This window comes from Thamnophis elegans, chromosome 5 (assembly GCF_009769535.1).
Source record: "Thamnophis elegans isolate rThaEle1 chromosome 5, rThaEle1.pri, whole genome shotgun sequence".
NCBI classification, from domain to species: domain Eukaryota; kingdom Metazoa; phylum Chordata; class Lepidosauria; order Squamata; family Colubridae; genus Thamnophis; species Thamnophis elegans.
Genome location: NC_045545.1, coordinates 77595609 through 77615545, shown reverse-complemented (window position 1 = coordinate 77615545; position 19937 = coordinate 77595609). Strand labels below are relative to the sequence as shown.

Here is a 19937-nt window from a genome sequence, read left to right as displayed (position 1 = left end):
CTTCGCTGCAGCTGTCTTAGGCAGATAAGCTTTGTCGAAATGAAAGAAGTGATAAACTCAGAAAGAGAGCTTGGTGAGTAATATGTGAACATTAGCTCAACTTTGTTGTGGGCCGCTGGCGACGTGCGGAGCTGGCAGGAGAGTCAGACAGTGAGGAAGTTGGGGAGGAACATGAGCCAGTCCTGGAGTCTGGGGAAAGCTTGGACGAGGGCTCTGCAGAGAAGGGACCAGGGCCATTTGTTAGTTATGTGCTGCCTCCAGAGTCTGACATCAGCAAGGCAGAGGAACAGAGGGAGCCTGTTCCCAGTGCCCGCATGCGCAGAGCTGCCAGAAGGCAAGAAGAGTTAAGAGAAAAGGGGTGACTCGGGAATAAGGCTTGGAGATTATTAGCCCCTCCCATAAGACATAAAAGAGGAGCAAACGGACGTGAGACTTTGCAGGAAGCAATTTTGTTCGTTCTGGTCAGTTAAAACTCTGAAACTCCGTTTGACTCTGTGCTCCATTTGGCCTTGCAAAACTAATTGGCAATTAGTTCTTTGGCAAGGTTTCAAGGGAGATAAAGGTGGGTGCTTATCAGCCTTATCCTGAAAGACTGTGGCAGACTTCTGTCGGACTCTTTACAAACTGGTTGTGAATCATTACGGACTGTGAATGAACATAATTCACAGCCATTTAAATAAAAAGAGAGGTTTTGGGACTAAGCATGTGATTTGTTACTGTCTCAGGAATCCTAGGTCAGAACAAATGTGAAATATTTTAATTTTCAGAGCAAACTGCTTTATGCACCTTGAGGGTGATCCGAATTGAGTCCTGACAAGGTTACCCATCCGTATTCATCAGAGTCTGCCTTCAGAACAAAACCTTAACAATCCTAGGTCTCTCCTACAATGCTTCTTCTTTAAATCCTGCTATTCAATATACTTTGAAATATAAAATATTGGGAGTGAGAGGTAGGGCTTCAGACATTGGAAGAATGTTGAAAAGTCCACGGAGCAGGTTCCATATTATCTCCTGAATTTCTGTAAATGAGAACTACAGTAGTGACAAAATCAAAGTTGGTGGCATCGTATGAAAGTCAGATGAACAAGAAGCTGTGAACTGAAGGACAAGTGCAAGTATCCCGCTGAAGAACCCTCTTCCAGGTGCCTCTGCATCTCGGATTCCCTACAGCCTGCCAGTGCAGTAGCTGGTTCCTGTAAAACAAAACAGAGCATGCCATGAAGTGGTATTTCCATTTCAACAAGGATAGAAGGCTAAGAGGGCCATGAATACCAGACAGCAACTGCCAACAAGAGCAGAAATTAGTAGGATTGATCCCAAAGGTGCTTTTTGAAGAGGCAACTGGACCTTCTGATTTTTCTTTGAAGACATTTCACTTTTCATCCAAGCGTCTCTCTCTTCAGAGCTGAAGAAGCTTCTTGGATGAGAAGTGAAACGTCTTCAAAGAAAAAACAGAAAGTCCAGTTGCCTCTTGAAAAAAAAGCACCTTTGGGACAACCGTGACCTGGATGACTGAGAATCCCCATAGACATTTAGTAGGCTTGATGTTTGTCAACCTTGGCAACTTTGAGATGGGTGAACTTCAGTTCCCAGAATTCCCCCATCAGCATAGCTAGCTGGGGAATTCTGGGAGTTGAAGTCCACCTATCTTACAGTTGCCAAGGATGAGAAAACCCTGGTGTACATGACTACCTTTTCTTGAGTTAAGGATTCTGAATCAGATCCTTTGTATTCCTAATAACATAGAACCTTTTACAATCCAACTGCAGAAATATATGATGAAGAAATCTTGGCTGCAAAACTAATTTTTCTTTGACCCTACTTGATCAAGGTAGTACTAGTGGGCTGCTCTGGATTTGCTCAGGTTCGGCCCATCCTCTAGCGAAGATTCTGCGCGGTTCGGTGAACCCCCAAGTCCCACTCCTGGCTGACCCCACCCTCCCCTCCCAGGAGTCTCCAAGCGACCCGTTTTGAATGCCAGGTAAGTGCAGGGCCCACACGGAGGCTGGGGAGGGAGAGAAACGAGTCTCCCGGAGGCTCTGGAAGGCCAGAAATGGGCCTGTTTCTGGCCTCCAGGGAGCCTTTGGAGCCCGGGGTAGGACATTTTTGCCCTCCCGAAGGCTCGAGGAAAGCCACTGGAGCCCAGGGAGGGCAAAAACACAGTGGTGCAGGAGGCTGACTAGGCCACGCCCACCCAGCAACCAGGCAGAAAACCAGTTGCTAAAATTTTTGAAGCCCACCCCTGGGTAGTATGTACAGACTGTCTTTTAATCTGTTGCAAATCTGGATAGCGATGGTGGCAGGTTATTCCTAGACAAGCATTTCCTTCCTTCCTTCTTTCCCCAGCTGTATGCGCATGACCATCTGTTGCAAACCTGCATTCCATAACTCCCATGTCTTCCTGCAAATCCTAAGGAACAGCTAATCTTCGCAAACAAGAGACACTGGCTTTTCTAACACATGCTTTTTGCAAATGTCAGTAGTGCTTAATCAGGCCTGAACCTTCCAGTAGCACTTCATTTTAAAAAAAAACCCTCTAAATTTTACTCCCTCATTTAAAAGGCTGCCTGTTTAAGTACCAAAGATGTATAGTGTACAAATTGATTGCAGCTTTTAGAATCTATTTCTTAAGCCCATATGTACTGAATAAATCGATAAGGCACAAAATGAACTTAAGAGTCGATTTGTCCAAGGCACTAAAAATGTGAAGTAACTGTGTGATGCTGAAAGGGTATTTATTTCTGTAAACCATGGGTTTCTCCAAACTTTGGCTCCAATCCTATTCGCCTATTTGCCATTAAAAAGGAAGAGGAAATCTCCCAGCCATTCTATCCTTTCACAGAATTCTTTGAATAGATGAATGATCTTCAGAGTGTGTTCTCCTCTTGCCATCCCTTCTAAAGACTTTCTTCAACTGTTCTATCTTCTCAAGTGATCATGGCAGGCAGATCTTCATGTCACCATATCCCCTCGTAGATTTGATCAATGTCTCTTAAGTCTATTTCAGGAAGAAGCAAGGAGGACAGGAATATTGACAGATGTCTCCAGTTGCACCAAGTGAAACCTCACGAGACATTCCAGGCATGGCTCAGCTGATTCAACAAAACATTGCAGCCATACTCGCATGCGAATTAAATGAGTTGACGTCCTGAAGCCATGAAGCCACTTTCATCACTGAGAAACTATTTCCCTGGAGGCTGGGGTGAAACTGTAGTAGTTCAACCATATTACACTTTCTTGTTTGCTGGTTGGTTGGTTTGTTTTTAGGGAGCAAAAGAAGAGCAACATATCCAAACAGCAAAACATTAATGAACCCTGGATGTTTGTTTGTCTCATAGAAAAAAGAAATAAGACAATAAGACATCTGGCTCAGAGGCCAAATAGGAGAAGGTAGTCCTGCAGTGGGCCAATTGAAAGCCAGTAGTTCTTTGATACAAACATCCCTTTTCTCCATGCAACCTAGAATGACTGCATAGGAAGTCTTCTTCCACTATTTTCATGCCAGATCACATTCATCCCCCGCCTCAGCCTGGCATCAAGATGTCCTCAATAAACAGTAAGTATCCATCCTCAAGCCAGTAAAAGGAAACTGTGTGGATCACACTTTAGTTTGTCAAGAAAGAACTGGCATAAATTTCTAATCCGTATGCACTAACAAAGAACCAGCAGATTTACATAAATATTTCCAAAACAGGGGAGGAAATACTGTACAAAAGAAACAAATAAAAAACAAAATGATGCTTGCAAAATTTGTTTGGTACACAAATTTGCTCTAATTTCTGCTTCCATAAGTAACACAGAGATGCATCTCTTAATCCTTGCCCTTTTTCAATTTTTCTAATTCGTTGCTTAATTTGTTTTATCAAAATGCATGCAGCAAGTTTTCCCAACCTAGTTCTTTTTAGATGTATAAGACTACAATTCAGAAGGGGGCTGCTGCCGGTTCGGGCAAACCAGTAGTTCCAACCACCGGCTGAGCCTGCCCCCCCCCAGTGCTATCTCCGCCCCCCCTGCCCTGGCGCCATCCCGTCCTATATATCTCACTCACTGGGTCACAAGATTCGCCTGCCCATGCAGCCCTGCTGATTTCCATGCCTTGCACTGTGGCTGCCCGAGAAAGTGTGCTGGAAGCCAAGCGCATGAAATTGCCATGTGTTTGAAGCCCCATGTGCGCGCTCACATTTTCAATTCTGCACTAGGCGAACCGGTTGTTAAATTAAGTGAAGCCCATCTCTGCTACAATTCCCAAAACCTCAGCTTAACAAAAAGTTCTCTTTGTGATAATTAATAGGCAAGATTCGCTCATCCTTACAAGTCATCTCCAGATGGAACAAATGAAATACGTCAATCATGCATTTATGGAAGTTTGAGACCTTCTCCTAGCAGTCTGAAATTCTCCATTTTCAGTTTCACCTTCTCATACATTTATTTCTGGGCAGAACATAATTATATCAGGCTTTAACTTTCACTTGCATTTTTACTATATTTTATAGCTTTAGTTATACTTGCTGCTATTGGGCGCTATCGAAATAATTTTGCAGCTGTATACTGAAACCAGGCATGCAGAAAATGCTTAATCTTCTTGCTTAATACTATAAATAAATTGTATCTGATGGGCTTTAGTTTTGTACTAAACACATCTATTGCTTCTAATAAACATATTTCATGTATAAAGCAAAATTTATTTCAAGTCCCGAAACAAAGCAACTTAAGTTCATTAGCAGTGAAAGGCAAGAGGGAATTCAGCTATTAACTGCTGTACACTGTAGACTACTATGGATGAGAGCTCAGCAACAGTGTGTGCTAGGAGACAAGGGGCCCCCTGTACTGCTAGTAATTTATGTCGCTAAGTGCTGACGTTGTACAGTGAGATGTTGCATGACTGTAGCGACTGCAATCCTAATTGCCCCAATTGTGAACCAATAAGTGCAGGTTGCTGAGTATTGGCCTTTGTCTCTCCCAGCTTGACCCTCAGTAAGATTAGGGGGTGGCTTCAACTCCCCCTCCCACTCACCTATCTCCCCTCTGCCTCAGCCCAGAACCGTGCAGCTCTAGGGGTGTCTTGCCATGGCCTGGGAAGCTGCAGACACCCCAGTTTCATCCATGGTCAATCTCATCACCCTGCACTCTGCCAACCCAGTTGACCTTTGCTGTATCCTAGCTCCCTGCTGTCTTCTTGAGGCATGTCTAATTCACAAGTATATGTTATTAAAGTAAAGGTAAAGGTTACCCTCACACATATGTGCTAGTTGTTCCCGACTCTAGGGGGCAGTGCTCATCTCCGTTTCAAAGCCGAAGAACCAGTGCTGTCCGAAGACATCTCCGTGGTCATTTGGCCGGCATGACTAAATGCCGAAGGCGCACGGAACGCTGTTCCCTTCCCACCAAAGTGGTGCCTATTTTTCTACTTGCATTTTTTATGTGCTTTCAAACTGCTAGGTTGGCAAAAGCTGGGACAAGTAACAAGAGCTCACTCCGTTATGCGATGCTAGGGATTCGAACCACCGAACTGCCGATCTTTCTGATCGATAAACTCAGCATCTTAGCCATTTAGCCACCGCATATATTATTAGTAGCTACTATTTTGGGTATCAATGGGAGAGATATTTTTTTTAAAAAAACCCAAAATGGTGGCCACAATCAAGGTCCTGTTGGTTTTTATATGTTCAAACGTGTCTAAAAGGAGTGAAGCTTTGATTGCATGGTTCTACCCATCTTGACCTTTTGACCTCCCCAACTGATGATCCAGCTGCTGCAGGAAGACCGGATGGCTTGGCTTGTTCATCACATCTGCAGAGTCCTCTCACATTAACTCAGATACATTGCTTTATTGGTGTCAAGACCAAGGAATCTATCACCCAATATAGGTTAAACAGGTTTTGCTTTTGCATGTATGAACAAGCCCATATTATAGCATAACAAATTTAGCACCTTTTCTGGGATAGCATCTTCAGAAGCTCCAGAAAAAGAGCCATAGGACATGTGCAACAACAATCCCTACAACAGTTACCCAGGACTTTTCAATCTCACTTTTATATTATTTCTTTCTTGCAGTACAACATTTGAGTGACATGAACTTAAAATGACCCAATACACATTTCCCCACTAAGCAAAAGACGTAATTAATTCTTACTTCTTAGCTCCACTCCCATCCCCGGAGCAGTGTAGACTCTTGCGATCTAGGGCTGGATGTTGACATTCCACACACACCGTGTGTCCTTCACTGAGATACTTCATCCAATGAGTATAGGAACTATTCCCATGCAGGCAGCCTTCTGTGATGGCCATGAGCTGGAACTCAACACAATACCTGTCATAGAAGAGATCAAAGAAGTGGCGTTTTGGAAGCCAGAATTCTTCTTCATCTCACCCAGTTAAGCAAGATTAGGTTGTTAACCCTTGGAGGAGATAAAACCAGGGAATTGTAGGATTGAAGAGTAGACTGGGAACTGGAAAAATATATCCTCAACAAAGATATTGGCAGAACAGATTAGCAATAGCACATACCACTTAAACTTATATACCACTTTATAGTACTTTACAGCCCTCTCTAAGCGGTTTACAGAGTCAGCATATTGCCCCCAATCTGGGTCCTCATTTTACCCACCTCGGGAGGATGGAAGGCTGAGTCAGCTTTTGAGCCAGGTGAGATTTGAACTGCTGAACTGCAGCTAGCAGTCAGCTGAAGTAGCCTGAAGTACTGCACTCTAACCACTGCGCCACCTCGGCTCAGATTTGTAGTGTGGTCAAGAAAACTGCATGGACATGTTCATGTGGTTACCTGGAAACTACCTAATTTCCCAAAAATAAAACAGGTTCTTATTTTCTTTTGACAACCCCCCCCAAAAAAGAATAAGCACATGGCCTTATTTTTGGGGAGGTCTTATTATTTTTGAGGTGCAGGAGGTGGCGAATGTGGTCACCTCATAGTTGCTGCTGTGTTGCAATATTTTTGGAGAGGGCTAATTTTCAGGGGAGGGCTTATTTTAGCGTATGCGCTCAAAAGCCCATTGGACTTATTATCTGGGGAGGTCTTATTTTCAGGGAAACAGGGTAGTACATATGTAGCTTCATGCTATTCCAGTTACTGATGAACATGAGAGGAGAAACTCCCTACTTCTTCCTACTTGTAGCTGGTTGCCCTTGTGAGGGGAAAAAAGATCTCCAAGACTCTTGTTCTTTTCTTCAGAAAGTCTCATTGTATTCAATAGAAATTTAGTACAAGAAAAGTGTGTAATGGGCTGCAATCTTAGACTAAAGTAATTCACACACAAATAGCAAAGATGCTTCTGCTTTAGACTGCAGGTGTGGTTGAAGAAAAACTATGCATGTAAAAAGTATGGAGTATTTGCATACTTTGCCCAACATTTTTTCTTCTGTGTACATATGTCATTTAATCCTTCTGATTCATCTTTACCCTGCAATGATAAATCTAAGGGCAACTTTACTTCCAGCTCTGCTTCCTGTATCAATGTCATATATTAAATGATAAAAGTGATTCTTACTGGTGGATCCTATATTTAAAGTCTTATTTCTAGTTACCAGGGATCTAAAACCATTTTCAGTAACATACCTATATAGTAAACAGGGTTAGGTTAATTTTTTTTTCATTACAGCCCTATCATTCCTTTTTTTCAGGGTGGAGTCAGGGCAATTGAATGGAGCTGACCATTTACTGGCCAGATGCCCTTCCTGATGCCTACATAGAGTTCGCAGCAGAAATTTACTTTTTGCACCCTGATGGAAAAACATTTGTCGCTGCCTAGGATTAAGCTCTCAACCTTCGAAGTAGGAGGTGACCGCCGTCACCTCTAGGCCATAGCACTAATTCTTTAATTTAAATTTTAATAATGACTGGAAATTATACCATACCGGGCATTAAGCAGGCTACATGCATAATTTTATGACTTTTTTGTAGTGGTGGTTAAGTGAACCACCAGGATTGTTAAGTGAACGCAGTGGTCATTAATCAAATCCATTGTCCTCCACGGTTTCTGGTTTAAGCCAGAAACAAAAAGAAAATCCTGGTTTCTGGCAAAAAGATCATAAATAGGATCACAATTGCAGGATGCTGCAAACAGCCATAAATGTGGAACAGTTGCCAAGCACCTAAATTGTGATCACGTGACCACAAGGAGGCTGTTAGAACTTTGAATTTAGGTCGTAAGTAACCCTGGGAAGATCCATTGTAAGTCTGAAAGGTCACTAAGTGACCGGTTGTAAGTAGAGGACTACCTGTAGAAGAAGTGAGGAGACTGAGAAGACAAGATCTGCTGGGGGATGTTCTGACCGAGGCTTCCCAAGAGCATGAAGCAAACTCCTGGTCCCGACAAAAAACCCTTTTCTTAATTTACTGTGAATTCTGCTCATTCACATCCAGCAAAGTCTTTCAAGGGAGGATGTACAGTCAGACCTTATCTGGCTTGGAGACCTGACAGGCCGATATCCGCAAAATTTGGCAAGGAGTCTCAGAGAGTCACGAATCAATTAAGCAAACTAACTGTCTCCTGCAAACTCCAGTCCCCTTTTGCTCCTCTTTTATTTCCTCTGGGAGGGGCCATTCATCGTCCACCTGTGGCCTTACTCCCAAGTCGACCCCTGTTCTTTAGCTGTTCCCTTCATCTGGCAACTCTGTGCATGCGCACACTGGGAACAGGCTCCAGCTGTTTGTCTGCCTCACTGATATTTGATCTGAAGGCAGCTGATAACTGCCGTATGGCTCTGGCCCCCTCTCTGCCTCCGACACAGAGCCCTCATCAGACTCCAGGACTGATCCATGCTCCTCCTCAACCTCCTCACTGTCCGAATCTGCTGCCAGCTCTGCTGGCCACTAGTGGGCCACCACAGGGGGGAATTAGGGTTAGGGCCATGCACTTAAGACTATAAAGTCTCTCTCAGTGTCAAGATTGTTAACTACAGTACTATTATTCCCCATGCAGTTCAGTGCGACTAAAGGAGGCAAAACAATAGATTTTTAATGCCAAAATACAGAACTTACCCAACTCTTTCTTTTCCGCTGACCACAGCACGCTTTCTCCTTGCTTTCCCGTAGCCTCCGGTGGTTATTAATGCTGGGACTGAATACATGAAGGGGAAGAAGGGAAGAAAACCACAACAACCAGTCATTGAAAACTGCACCCTCAAACTCATTTACATCAGCAGAATAATGAAAGACTGGGAGGCTCATGGAGTTTAATGCCTTGTTGTTGTTTGCAAGTGGGAAACCAAAGGCACATTTTCTCCCACAATTCCAGATCACAAATAATGATTCATCAGCTGCAGAATTGGGAAATCTTCATCCCGTTTCTTTCTTGTTGGAACAGGCCTACCTATTATCACTGTAGAAGGAAGGAAGCTATTTTAATAACCCACCATAGTTCGGTAGCAAGAAATGCAATACATTTGAATTGATCGCCATAAATTTTATTTGGGTCTCAACCGTGTTTTGTTTTTTAAGGAAAAAATAGCTAACCGTAACTAATTAAACTTTTTAACGCAGACTAACAACACAGAAAAACAACTATTTTTATTTTTTCTAATATAGCCATGCCTATTTGGACCAGCTAAGGAACAGCACAGCTTTCACTTGCGCCAAATTCTTTCGTAGAAGACCCATTTGTTCTTCTTCCTGAGCTAGAGTGTCATGTCATGGATTCTGCTGATATAGAGCTACAATTGCCTATCCATTTTCTGGTTGTTTTCCTAGGGCCGTGATGGCGTACCTAATGGCATGTACACCAGAGGTGGCACACAGTGCCCTCTCTGTGGGCACACAACCTGTCGCCCCAGTACAGCTCCACCGTGCATGCACGTGTGCCTCCCGTCAGCCAGCTCGTCTTCGGGTGTCTGCCGCACATGTACAGTGAGGGGGGGCAGGGCGCATATGGGTGTGCCATGAATGCATGTGCAGGAGGAACTCATGCATGTGCATGTGCGAGGCACATGCAGGAGGCCACACGCATATGTGCAGGGGTGCACGACACGCACATTGCATTTTGGGTTCGGGTGTGCGCATGCGCATTCGTGATTTTGGCAGTGGGTCCAGAAAAGGTTAGCCATCAATCTCCTAGGGAATCTCCATATTCACTGATGCTTTAGAAGCCAATTCAAGGTTTTATGATACCTTGATACAAGTATTTCCATATGCCTGAGATGAGGAGCCTCTGCTCCCCCGGTTCTTACAGAACTATAATTCCTAACAGTCCTGAACTGCAAGGACAAAGGTGTGAGGCATGGAACCATCAAAATCTGAAGAGGCATTCTGTTTTGAGCATATGCCATTGGCCCAACGTATCTTGCAGAAAATACTCTTGATGTTGATTTTGGATCAAATCCGAGTATGGATCTATATTGGGGGTGTCAAACTCAAGGCCCGCAGGCTGCATCCAGCCTGCGGGGTGTTTAGATCAGGCCCACAGGGCAGACCTGGAAAAAGCAAAGGACCAGCCGGTGGTGCCTCTGCCAGCGAAAATGGAGCTCTGGAGACTGTGATGGCTTCTTGCAACCCTCTGCCAGCGAAAACGGAGCTGGGGAAGGCAGCCCTCCCAAGCTCCCTTTTTGCTGGCAGAGGGTTGAAGGAAGCCATCCCAGCCTCCCGAGCTCCATTTTCACTGACAGAACGCTCAGGCCAACACAGGCCCGACACAAGTGGCATTGAGATGGCCACACCCACCCTGGCCACGCCCACCCGGTCCCCAAGTTCAAATACAACCCTGATTCAGCCCTCAATGAAATCGGGTTTGACACCCCTGATCTATATCCTTATGATCATAAATCATTATCTGGAAAAATCAGGCAGGCAGTAACCTTCTCCTTTCACAAGAACAGTGGACCTGCTAAACTAGCTTATCCCTTAAGAGTTTCATGGATCCCAACGGACTCCACAACAGTTGAGAACTCTAAAATCCATCCTGTTCCTTGGTTCATCGAAGAACTGGAGGTGATAAAATAAATAGGACATTGTTCAAATGCAGATGGAAATGATGCTTCATTGTGATTACAAAGAAACAGGCATAAGGGTACAATACCGTTCCTACTTTGGCTAATTAATTCGTGTCAATAGAACAGCCATAGCTTTCTCAGCATACCTTCTAAAATGCTAGAATAGATCATAAAAATATGTATGAGTTGGGAATGTTCCATTAATCATCTAGTCCAACGCCCTCCTCTTCATACCAGAACGCAATGAATCATCTTCGGCAGGTAATCATTTAACCTCCTTGAAAACCTCCAATGGGGAGAAACCAGGGCTGCTCTAGATAAATCATTCCACTGCTTAACAGCTCTTAACCACTAATAAATTATTTCTGATAGTCAGCCAGTATCTCCTTTCTTTTAATTCTTGTTCTTTGTCCTTGTCCTATTCTTGGTTTCAGCAGAGGTCTGATCACTCTTGCGTGAATAACCTTCCAAGATACTGTACTTAGTGCAGAGCAACAGCTTCACTATTCCCAGCAACTCTTGATTGGATTCTGCCTGATTTGTTCCTAAGCTTGGTACGAAAGGGATCCATCTACCTGGAGGTTCTTTCTACCTGATCATAGCGGCCTTTCACAATAATTATGCTGATTCTTGCAGGGCCCAGTTGCCTTTTGCTGGAAACTAAAAGTTAAAGTGAGAACAAAATTATATTTATTGCTATTTTTATGCACATGGGAAAGTCTTGCAATAACATCATGGAAGGTAAGTTCCAATTAAAGTAATTATAGAGCAGGGACTACAGCACAGACGGAGTCCAAGTCATGTAAGAATCTAGATTTGCCTATCGCCTCTTCCTTATTCCTTCACAGAAATGGTCCATGTAACATTCCAGCTAACAGTCTCTGTGCTTAGCGGAATCAGACCCATCTCTCAAACTGACATTTAGTATTATGCAATTATAAAAATAAGGGCCATCATAAATATTCCAAAAAGATTTGCAGTGTGGTTAAAAGGTACTTAAAGGAGGATTTGAACTGCCTTCCCCCACTTACGAATGGAGTCCTTGCACAATGTTCCTTGCTGAGTCCAATACTCGAGACAGCCAGCCTTCTCTTCAAGAGGGGGGCAGGCTTCTCCACCGTTTCTGGGCTCCCGGATCACCTGTCGCCTTCGGAGGCGGTAAGCTGCCTTGCAGCGTTCAGCACACCCACTCCATTCACTCCAGGCAGAGACCAGGCAGGAAACCTCTGCAGAAAGAATAAGATGTTACTTCTAAAAGCTGGGTGTTCTACCCAGCTCCTCAAACACAACAAACCCTCTGACGTGAACTCAACAGATTCCTTTATTAGGAATGCTGGCAGCCCGAACAAAAAGTTTATTTTGCAGGCTAACAAGTCCGCCAGAAGATGAATACCATATTTTTTTGGAGTATAAGACACCCCTTTTCCCCACAAAAAAGGTGAAAATCTGGGTGCGTCTTATACACTGAATACAGCATTTTTGGCCTCCTGAAACCCCACCCCCTTCACATAAATGGACGTGCAGACGGTTTGGGAGGTCTGCAAAATGCTTCTGAGGGCTGGGGAGGGCAAAAATGGGTGAAAAACGTTTTTCATTTTTGCCACCGCCCAAGCCTCCTAAAGCCTATGCATGCCCTTTTTTGGAGGAAAAACGGGCCCATTTTTGCTCGCTTCCCCCCCCCCCCCCGCCAGCCCCAGGAGCACTTTGAGGGCCTCTCAAACTCTCTGCATGCGCCGTTTTCCACAAAAAATGAGGCGTGCAGTGGGTTTTGGGAGGTCTGCAGAGTGCAAAAACTTTTTTAAAAATGTACTTCTTCAAAATCTTGGTGTGTCTTATATTCTGGTGTGTCTTATACTCTGAAAAATATGGTAGTTGTCTGCCATACCTATTCATGTGCACTCCCTGCCTTTTATCCAAAGAGCTAGGGTGGGGCCTCGCTAGCAGCATTGGCTCTTCCTTCCCCAGGATCGGCCCACAACTTTCCACTGCTCTCCTCTCCTGCCTTTTGCACATCTGCATGTCAGGCCCTGGACCCAGGTGTTCCTCCTCTTCCCCATCAGCCACCTCTAGACCTGGGGGCTGTTGACGCTCCATCTGAGGGCTGACGGATGGCCCAGGCTCCGCCTCTATCTGTCTGTCTGTCTCTCTCTCTCTCTCTCTCTCTCTCTGCCAGCTCCAATCCATCTTCCGTCTCAGAGCTCTCAGGTTGCCTTGATGCTAATCCTGACTCCCATGTCTCCTCCTCTGATTCAGCTGCTGGAGGGGCCGGTGGCCAACAAGCCACAACACTGAGATCCATTCTATGCGGTATCAGGTGAACATCCCAGAAAGAGAATCTCAAATCATTCCTGCTAAGCAAGTATCTGAGCATGTCGTGGTTTATAGGTTGTCCTCGAGCTATAACCATTTAGCCATGGTTCTAAGTTGCAACAGCACTGAAAAAGGTGATTTACAATCGCACTTATAACCATCACAGCATCCCCACAATTACGTGATCAAAATCTGGGCACTAACTGGCATATATTTACAGTTGCAGTGTTCTAGGACATGCGATTCCCCTTTGCAACTTTCCCAGCCAGCTTCTGACAAGCAAAGTCAATGGAGGAAGCCAGATTTGCACGGAGGAAGCCACAAATGCATGATTCACTTAATAACTGCAGTTTGATTAACTACAATGACAAAAAAAGGCTTATCAAACTGGGTGCAACTCATTTAACAACTTTGCCACAGTGATTCTGGTCACAACTATGGTCACAGATACCTGTTATTTAGATATTTTAGTATTTTAGAAGCATGGCTTAGTTTACATATTGAGGCTGATAGATTGAAGGGCAATTAAAACCTCCACAAGTTAAAAAGACTTTCTAAATGTTTGTACAGGGTAGGTTGTTTCATTTACAGGAGGAATATTCGTAAATGTGATTTCCCAGCCACAAGATGAAGCACTACAGTCCATGTTCACCTACAGATTTATTACATTTATTTCCTATCTTTTCTGAGTTCAAAGCAGTGTACTTTCCTCCAATTTATCCCCGCAGTTTTCCCGTGAATAATAGGTGAAACGGAAACATAATAATGGGCCCAAAGCTCTGTAGCTACCAGCAAGGTTTTTTATTCTGTATTTTCAACTTTTAACACTCAAAAATGGATTCGCTTCTCGAAAACCCTCCAAGACACAAAGTTTTGTGCTTTGTGTTTAGCGTGTGGCACAAATCCAGTCACTGAAATTTGTAAACCAGGGTTGGTTGGTTTTGTTTGTTTATAAAAAATATCCCACCTTTCACGCAGGAGCTCAAGGCTACACAACCAGTCCTTCCTCCTCTTTTCCCCACAACAGCAACTTGGAGTTGTTGTTGTTGTTTTTAGTGCGTATCTCCCTTAGCTGCAGGATCAGCCTGTTTTGTGCTCACCTAATTCAGCAAAGCGTATCTGTACTTGATGCAGGTTTTGTTTTTCAGCTAGCTTGTTTCAGAGCCCGGTAACTGGACCAAAGTCATCAGCTGACTTCTGTGGTTAAGGATATACTACTAGAACTTCAATCTCCTTGTTCCTTCCTGGCATCTTATACTCCATTTCACTAGCTCTGATAACCCAGCCAACTGTGGCTGTCAATAAAACGTGCAGTACAATAAACCCTGGCTCTGCTTGCATGTACTGTATATGGTTTCAGCGTTTTATAAAAGAAACATCTTCTGAGTTCTCCTGCTTGAACCCAAAGTAAAGCACTTGGCAGTGCTAGCTGGGAAGTTCTATAAGTTGCAGATCTAAGTAGAGGCGATTGGGAAAACTGGGCTAAATCACTTTGATCTTTAGCAAAGCAAGATGACACGGAATTTAAGTGAGTTTGCTTAGAGAATTTCAGAGGGAGAGAATTCAAATATAGACTACTTTGCAAACAAGCATTCCATTGACCTTCACGAGAAACATTGAGGTCCCTGGTCTTACTCCACTCCAAAGATCGTGCTATACCCACAGAACACCAGAAGATGGCAGTATTAGAGGATACAATATAGTACTTAAATCAACCCTTGATTGGTTATCAAAAAATAAGAGTTCAATGGTTGTAATAAAAACGAAACAACCAGTGTGGGGAGGAAGAACTATGGAAATCAATTCATTAAGTTTCATAAACTTGCGAGGAATGAAGGAGAGTACATTTATAATAGGAGAATTACACAGCAGGTTTCTGCATTAAGCATCACCGGAGGCTTCTTTGATTTTATATCTTACACCAAGATTCCAGCCCTCATGGCCTTCCCAATTGTAGTACTATCCAACATAGGCCAGGCCTATGATTTTCAGAATCCCCAGTCTATCTTCAAGGTCCCAGATTGGCAGGGTCTCCTAAAGAGCATCGTCAATAATTATTTTCAGGCTAAGCATTTCTCTCTGGGCTGGGGATAATGGAACTTGCAAAACTTTTCTGGAAGAAACCAGAAAATGAAACAAATGCTTTGAAGCATTAATGTCAATGGAGAAAAATAAAACACAGATAGTCCTTGACCTATGACCACATTGGAGCCCAGAATTTATGTTGCTAAGTGAGAAATTTGTTAAATGAGTTTTGCCCCATTTTATGACTTTTCTTACATTTCTTAAAAGAATCATTGCAGCTATAAAATTAGTAACATGGTTGTTAAGTGAATCTGGTTTCCCCATTGACTTTGCTTGTCAGAAGGTCGTAAAAGGGGATCACATGATCCAGGGACACTGCAACCGTCATAAATGCGAGTCAGTTGTCAAGCATCTCAGTGTACATCACGTGACCATGGGGATGCTGCATCGGTCATAAGTATAAAAAATGGTCCTAAGTCACTTTTTTCAGTGCTGTTGTAACTTTGAACGATCACTAAACAAATTGTTGTAAGTTGAGGACTACCTGCCTTTCTGAGATGTATAAATACCTTTGTTGGGGCAAATGTCAATATTCTCTAGGGGGAGTTATAAGAGACCGGAAGGTCACATCTCTGAAATGGTAATAGGCAAAAGAACTATACAGTTAGTCCTTGACTTATGACCACAATTGAGCCCAAAATTTCCACTGCCAAGTAAGACAGTTGTTAAGTGAGACGTGTCCCATTTTACGACCTTTCTTGTCACAGTTGCTGCCAAGCCAAGATTGCTCTAAAGCTAAACGCATTCTAACATGGCCATCACATGCGAAGACCTGTGGAGTAAAATTCCAGTAAAAGCTTGAATGTCTTTATAATACCTTCCAGTAAATGGGATCTCCTGGCAACTGCCTAGATTAGCCCTTGAAGCTTTTTGGCAATGTACAGGTAATCCTCAACTTACAACCATTTGTTTAATGACCATTCAAAGTTACAATGCTACTGAAAAAAAGTGACTTATAACTGGTCCTGCACTTATGACCTTACCACTGGTCCTTGAACTTGTCACATCTCCATGGGCATTGGTGAATATATATTTTTATAAATAATTTTTATTGAGCTTTTTATAAAACAAAACATAAAAGACCATATTCAACAACCATTCTTCCCATTCCTAAGACATCTGTATATCCCATTTTGTTTATCATCATTTCATTTCATTTCATTTATTTGACATTTATAGGCCGCCCTTTTCCCTGAGGGGACTCAGGGCGGCTTACAATTTGTAGGAAGGGAGTGCAAGACAAAACACAAAAAGAAAATGTGAACTATAATAAAATAAAACAATAAAACACAACATTCATTCAGCATTCGGGTGGGGCAAGATTAGGGGCTTATCCCCAGGCCTGACGGGATAGCCAGATCTTAAGGGCTGTGCGGAAGGTCTGGACGGTGGTGAGGGTACGAATCTCCACGGGGAGATCGTTCCAAAGCGTCGGAGCTGCTACTGAGAAGGCTCTCCTCTGCGTAGTCGCCAGTCAGCACTGACTGGCGGATGGAATTCGGAGGAGGCCTACTCTATGCGATCTGATGGGACGGAGGGAGGTAATCGGCAGAAGGCGGTCTCTCAAATAGTCAGATCCACTACCATGGAGGGCTTTATGAATGGTAAGTAGCACCTTGAAGCGCACCCGGAGATCAACAGGTAGCCAGCGCAGCTCACGGAGGATCGCATCATATATGCTTTCCATTCGTTTTACACTTGCTGTCTTCTTTTTATATTTATAATCCCTATAACCTAATGTTACTTACATACATACATACATACATACATACATACATACATACATACATTTATTCTACTTTCATTCATTATTCCTGTTATTCCTGGCATTGGTGAGTATTAAACATTCTTGGAAGACACAGCTGAAAATCTCCCATTTTTAACCAAGGGACCAAAGGCACAGCATGACAAAGTAAGCAATATCTCTGTAAGCCTAAACTGTTGCCTATTCCAGTCGGCCCCAATCTTCACTCGACTGCTCCATTTGTATGGTACTGTGAGGATCTAACATTCCCCCCCCCCAAAAAATGGTCAATTTCCTAGGTCATTCTGCCCTGATCTGGTCCTTTCAGATATTACGTAGAAACTACCGTTCCTGGATTTCTTTTGGGAGTCATCAGAGCAACAGGCTGAGCAAGCTTAGAAATTTTCTGACAGGGAGAGAGAGCAATCAACCCATGGAACAGAAGCTGCCTTCAGAAGTTGTGGGAGCTTCCTCACTGGAAGCTTTGAAGATGAGACTGGACTGCCATCTGTCAGAAACGGTGTAAGGTCTGCTTGGGAGGGGGAGGGGGATGACCTATAAATTCCCTTCCAACTCTGTTAATCTGTACCTGTATCTAACTCCCAATGTTGCCAGGCCCCTCGCCCCCAAGACGCAGCAGTGGCACCTCCAAGGCGCGGGCGAGAGAAGCTATAACATAACCTCAAACTTGATAGTATCCATAAATAACTGTATTAGACTTTTAATTATTAATTTAATGGATGGAAACTGATCAAGGAGAGATCCAACCCAGAAATAAGGAGCCATTTTCTGACAGTGAGAGCAATCAACAATGGAACAAAAGTTGCCTTCCAAAGTTGTGGAAGCTTCATCACTTGAGACTTTCAAGAAGAGATTGGACTGCCATCTGCCAGAAATGGTGTAGGGTCTCCTGCTTGGGTGGGGGGGTTGGACTAGATGACCTATAAGGTCCCTTCCAACTCTGCTATTCTGAAATTAAGCCGCGGAGACGAAAGAGCTCCGAAGAAAAGAGCGTGGGAGAAGCAGGCGGGAACCAGCTCTTCTCCCCTCCAGGCTCGCTTTACCTGGCGCGCTCCTTGCCCGCCCGCCCCGGCCCGCGGGGAGACGCACCTGGGCAGAAGTGCCGGTAGTCGCCGCAGCAATCCAGGGTGGAAAGGCAAGCCTGGTCGCAATAGCAGAGCCCGTAGGATCCGTCGGGTCGCCAACCGGCGCTCGCGCACTCCAGGCTCCTGCCCGAGCAGCAGCGCCCCAGCTCGCCGCAGCCGCCCTGCGCTCCCGCCGCGGCCAGCAAGGCGGAGAAGAGCAGAGCGCCCGCCAGGCTCCCACAGCCGCGGGTCACCGGCATGGCTGTCCCGGCCGGTGGGAAAGAAAAGCCACGGAGAAGAAAAACGCGGGTTGCCGTGCAGCGCCTCGCACCAGCCTCCTGCTGCTGCCGAGCCAGCCGCGTTTAATCCGAGGTGACGTAAGAGAGGGCGCCCCGGCCCCGCCAAAAATGCAGCGCCCCGGGGCGATGCCTTCCAAGTTGCCGCTCCCCACGCACGGAGGGGATCCTAATCCTGTTTACCACAGAAGAGGGATTTCCCGCGCGTTTCGGCCCATAAAATCTGAAAGCAGCCCCCGAAAGGGGGGGAAAAAGAGGTCCGGTTTGTAGGGCTGCTTCTCCGAGCCACCCCGCCAGTTCCCTGCGCAATCTTGGCGGGGCGGCTTGCGCCCACCCGGTGGAGGATCCGCGCAAGAAAAGGCCCGAAAGTTGATCTTTGGAGTTCAAGCTGCTGACTCGAGCCTGCGATTAACTGCCGACCAACCCTGCCCGAGTCTGACCTTTGCCTTTTCTGTGTGGATTCCGCTCAGGAGCGCTTAAAGGAATCGAGCCGGTCGACGCCTTCCAGTCACCTGGACTGGCTGGAGGGGAAGGAAGCCGTGACTCTAAAGTAAGGCGTGTTTGCCAAGGGAGGCAGCGGCGAACTTTGTAAGGGATTTTTCTTTTGACTTGGGATCAGTGGTGAAATCTAATACTTTTTTTTTACTACCGGTTCTGTGGACGTGGCTTGGTGGGTCTTGTGACTGGGGGGGCGAGGGAGGATCAAAAGACAGAAACTCACTTTAACAATGTCCTACTGGACTGGGTTGGACTAGATGACCTCCAGGTCTTCTCCTAAACTGCGTCTAGTGCTAGGTTTGTAGTCCTTCCTTCCTTTCCTTTTTTTCTTTTTTTCTTTCTTCCTTCCTTCCTTCCTTCCTTCCTTCCTTCCTTCCTTCCTTCCTTCTTTCTTTCTTTCTTTCTTTCTTTCTTTCTAGGATACTGCCTGGGGATCCACATTCAAGGGCTTTCCTCGTAATTCGGGAGGTTTGGCAGAGAAGCCAGCTCATGTAAAATGGCAAGCGCCGGTTGCTGAACCCTGTGCTCAGTCATGAGGCTGATGAGTAAATGCCGTCTTAAGGTTTTCGTGCTGGAGAAGTGAAGGAAGGCAACCTGAGAGTTTTTGCCACGCTTTCTTTCCCTTCCAACTGGGAGAGGCTTTAACTACTCTTCTGGGTGTGGGAAGAGGGGGGGGGAGGTCTGGGGGCAGGTGTGCTGAAGGATAGACGGGGTGTGGGACTGTTTCCCTAATGTGTTTCACATTAGCCTGCAGGGGAACCCATATGTGTGAGTGTGGGTGTGAAACAAGTAAAAAAAGTCTGATGCTTGCCTGATGAAAACTTTGACTCTTTTATGAGTGTCCATGCAAGGAAACAGGGGACGTGGTGGCTCAGAGGCTAAGACGCTGAACTTGTCGATCAGAAAGGCCGACGGTTCGAATCCCTAACGGAGTGAGCTCCCGTTTCTTGTCCCAGCTTCTGCCAACCTAGCAGTTTG

The 19937-nt window shown here is 44.8% G+C and overlaps 1 protein-coding gene across 1 annotated transcript; it reads right to left on the bottom strand.

The window, feature by feature from the left end:
- Positions 1–698: 698 nt before the first annotated feature.
- On the bottom strand, positions 699–19112 carry LOC116508718 (somatomedin-B and thrombospondin type-1 domain-containing protein-like). Its single transcript, XM_032217368.1, has 5 exons — positions 18191–19112; positions 11973–12167; positions 8999–9077; positions 6134–6310; positions 699–1193 (listed from the first exon to the last, which is right to left on the bottom strand). Exons 1-5 carry the CDS (start codon positions 18423–18425, stop codon positions 1076–1078), a joined length of 804 nt encoding a protein of 267 aa, XP_032073259.1. The 5' UTR covers positions 18426–19112; the 3' UTR covers positions 699–1075.
- Positions 19113–19937: the final 825 nt, after the last annotated feature.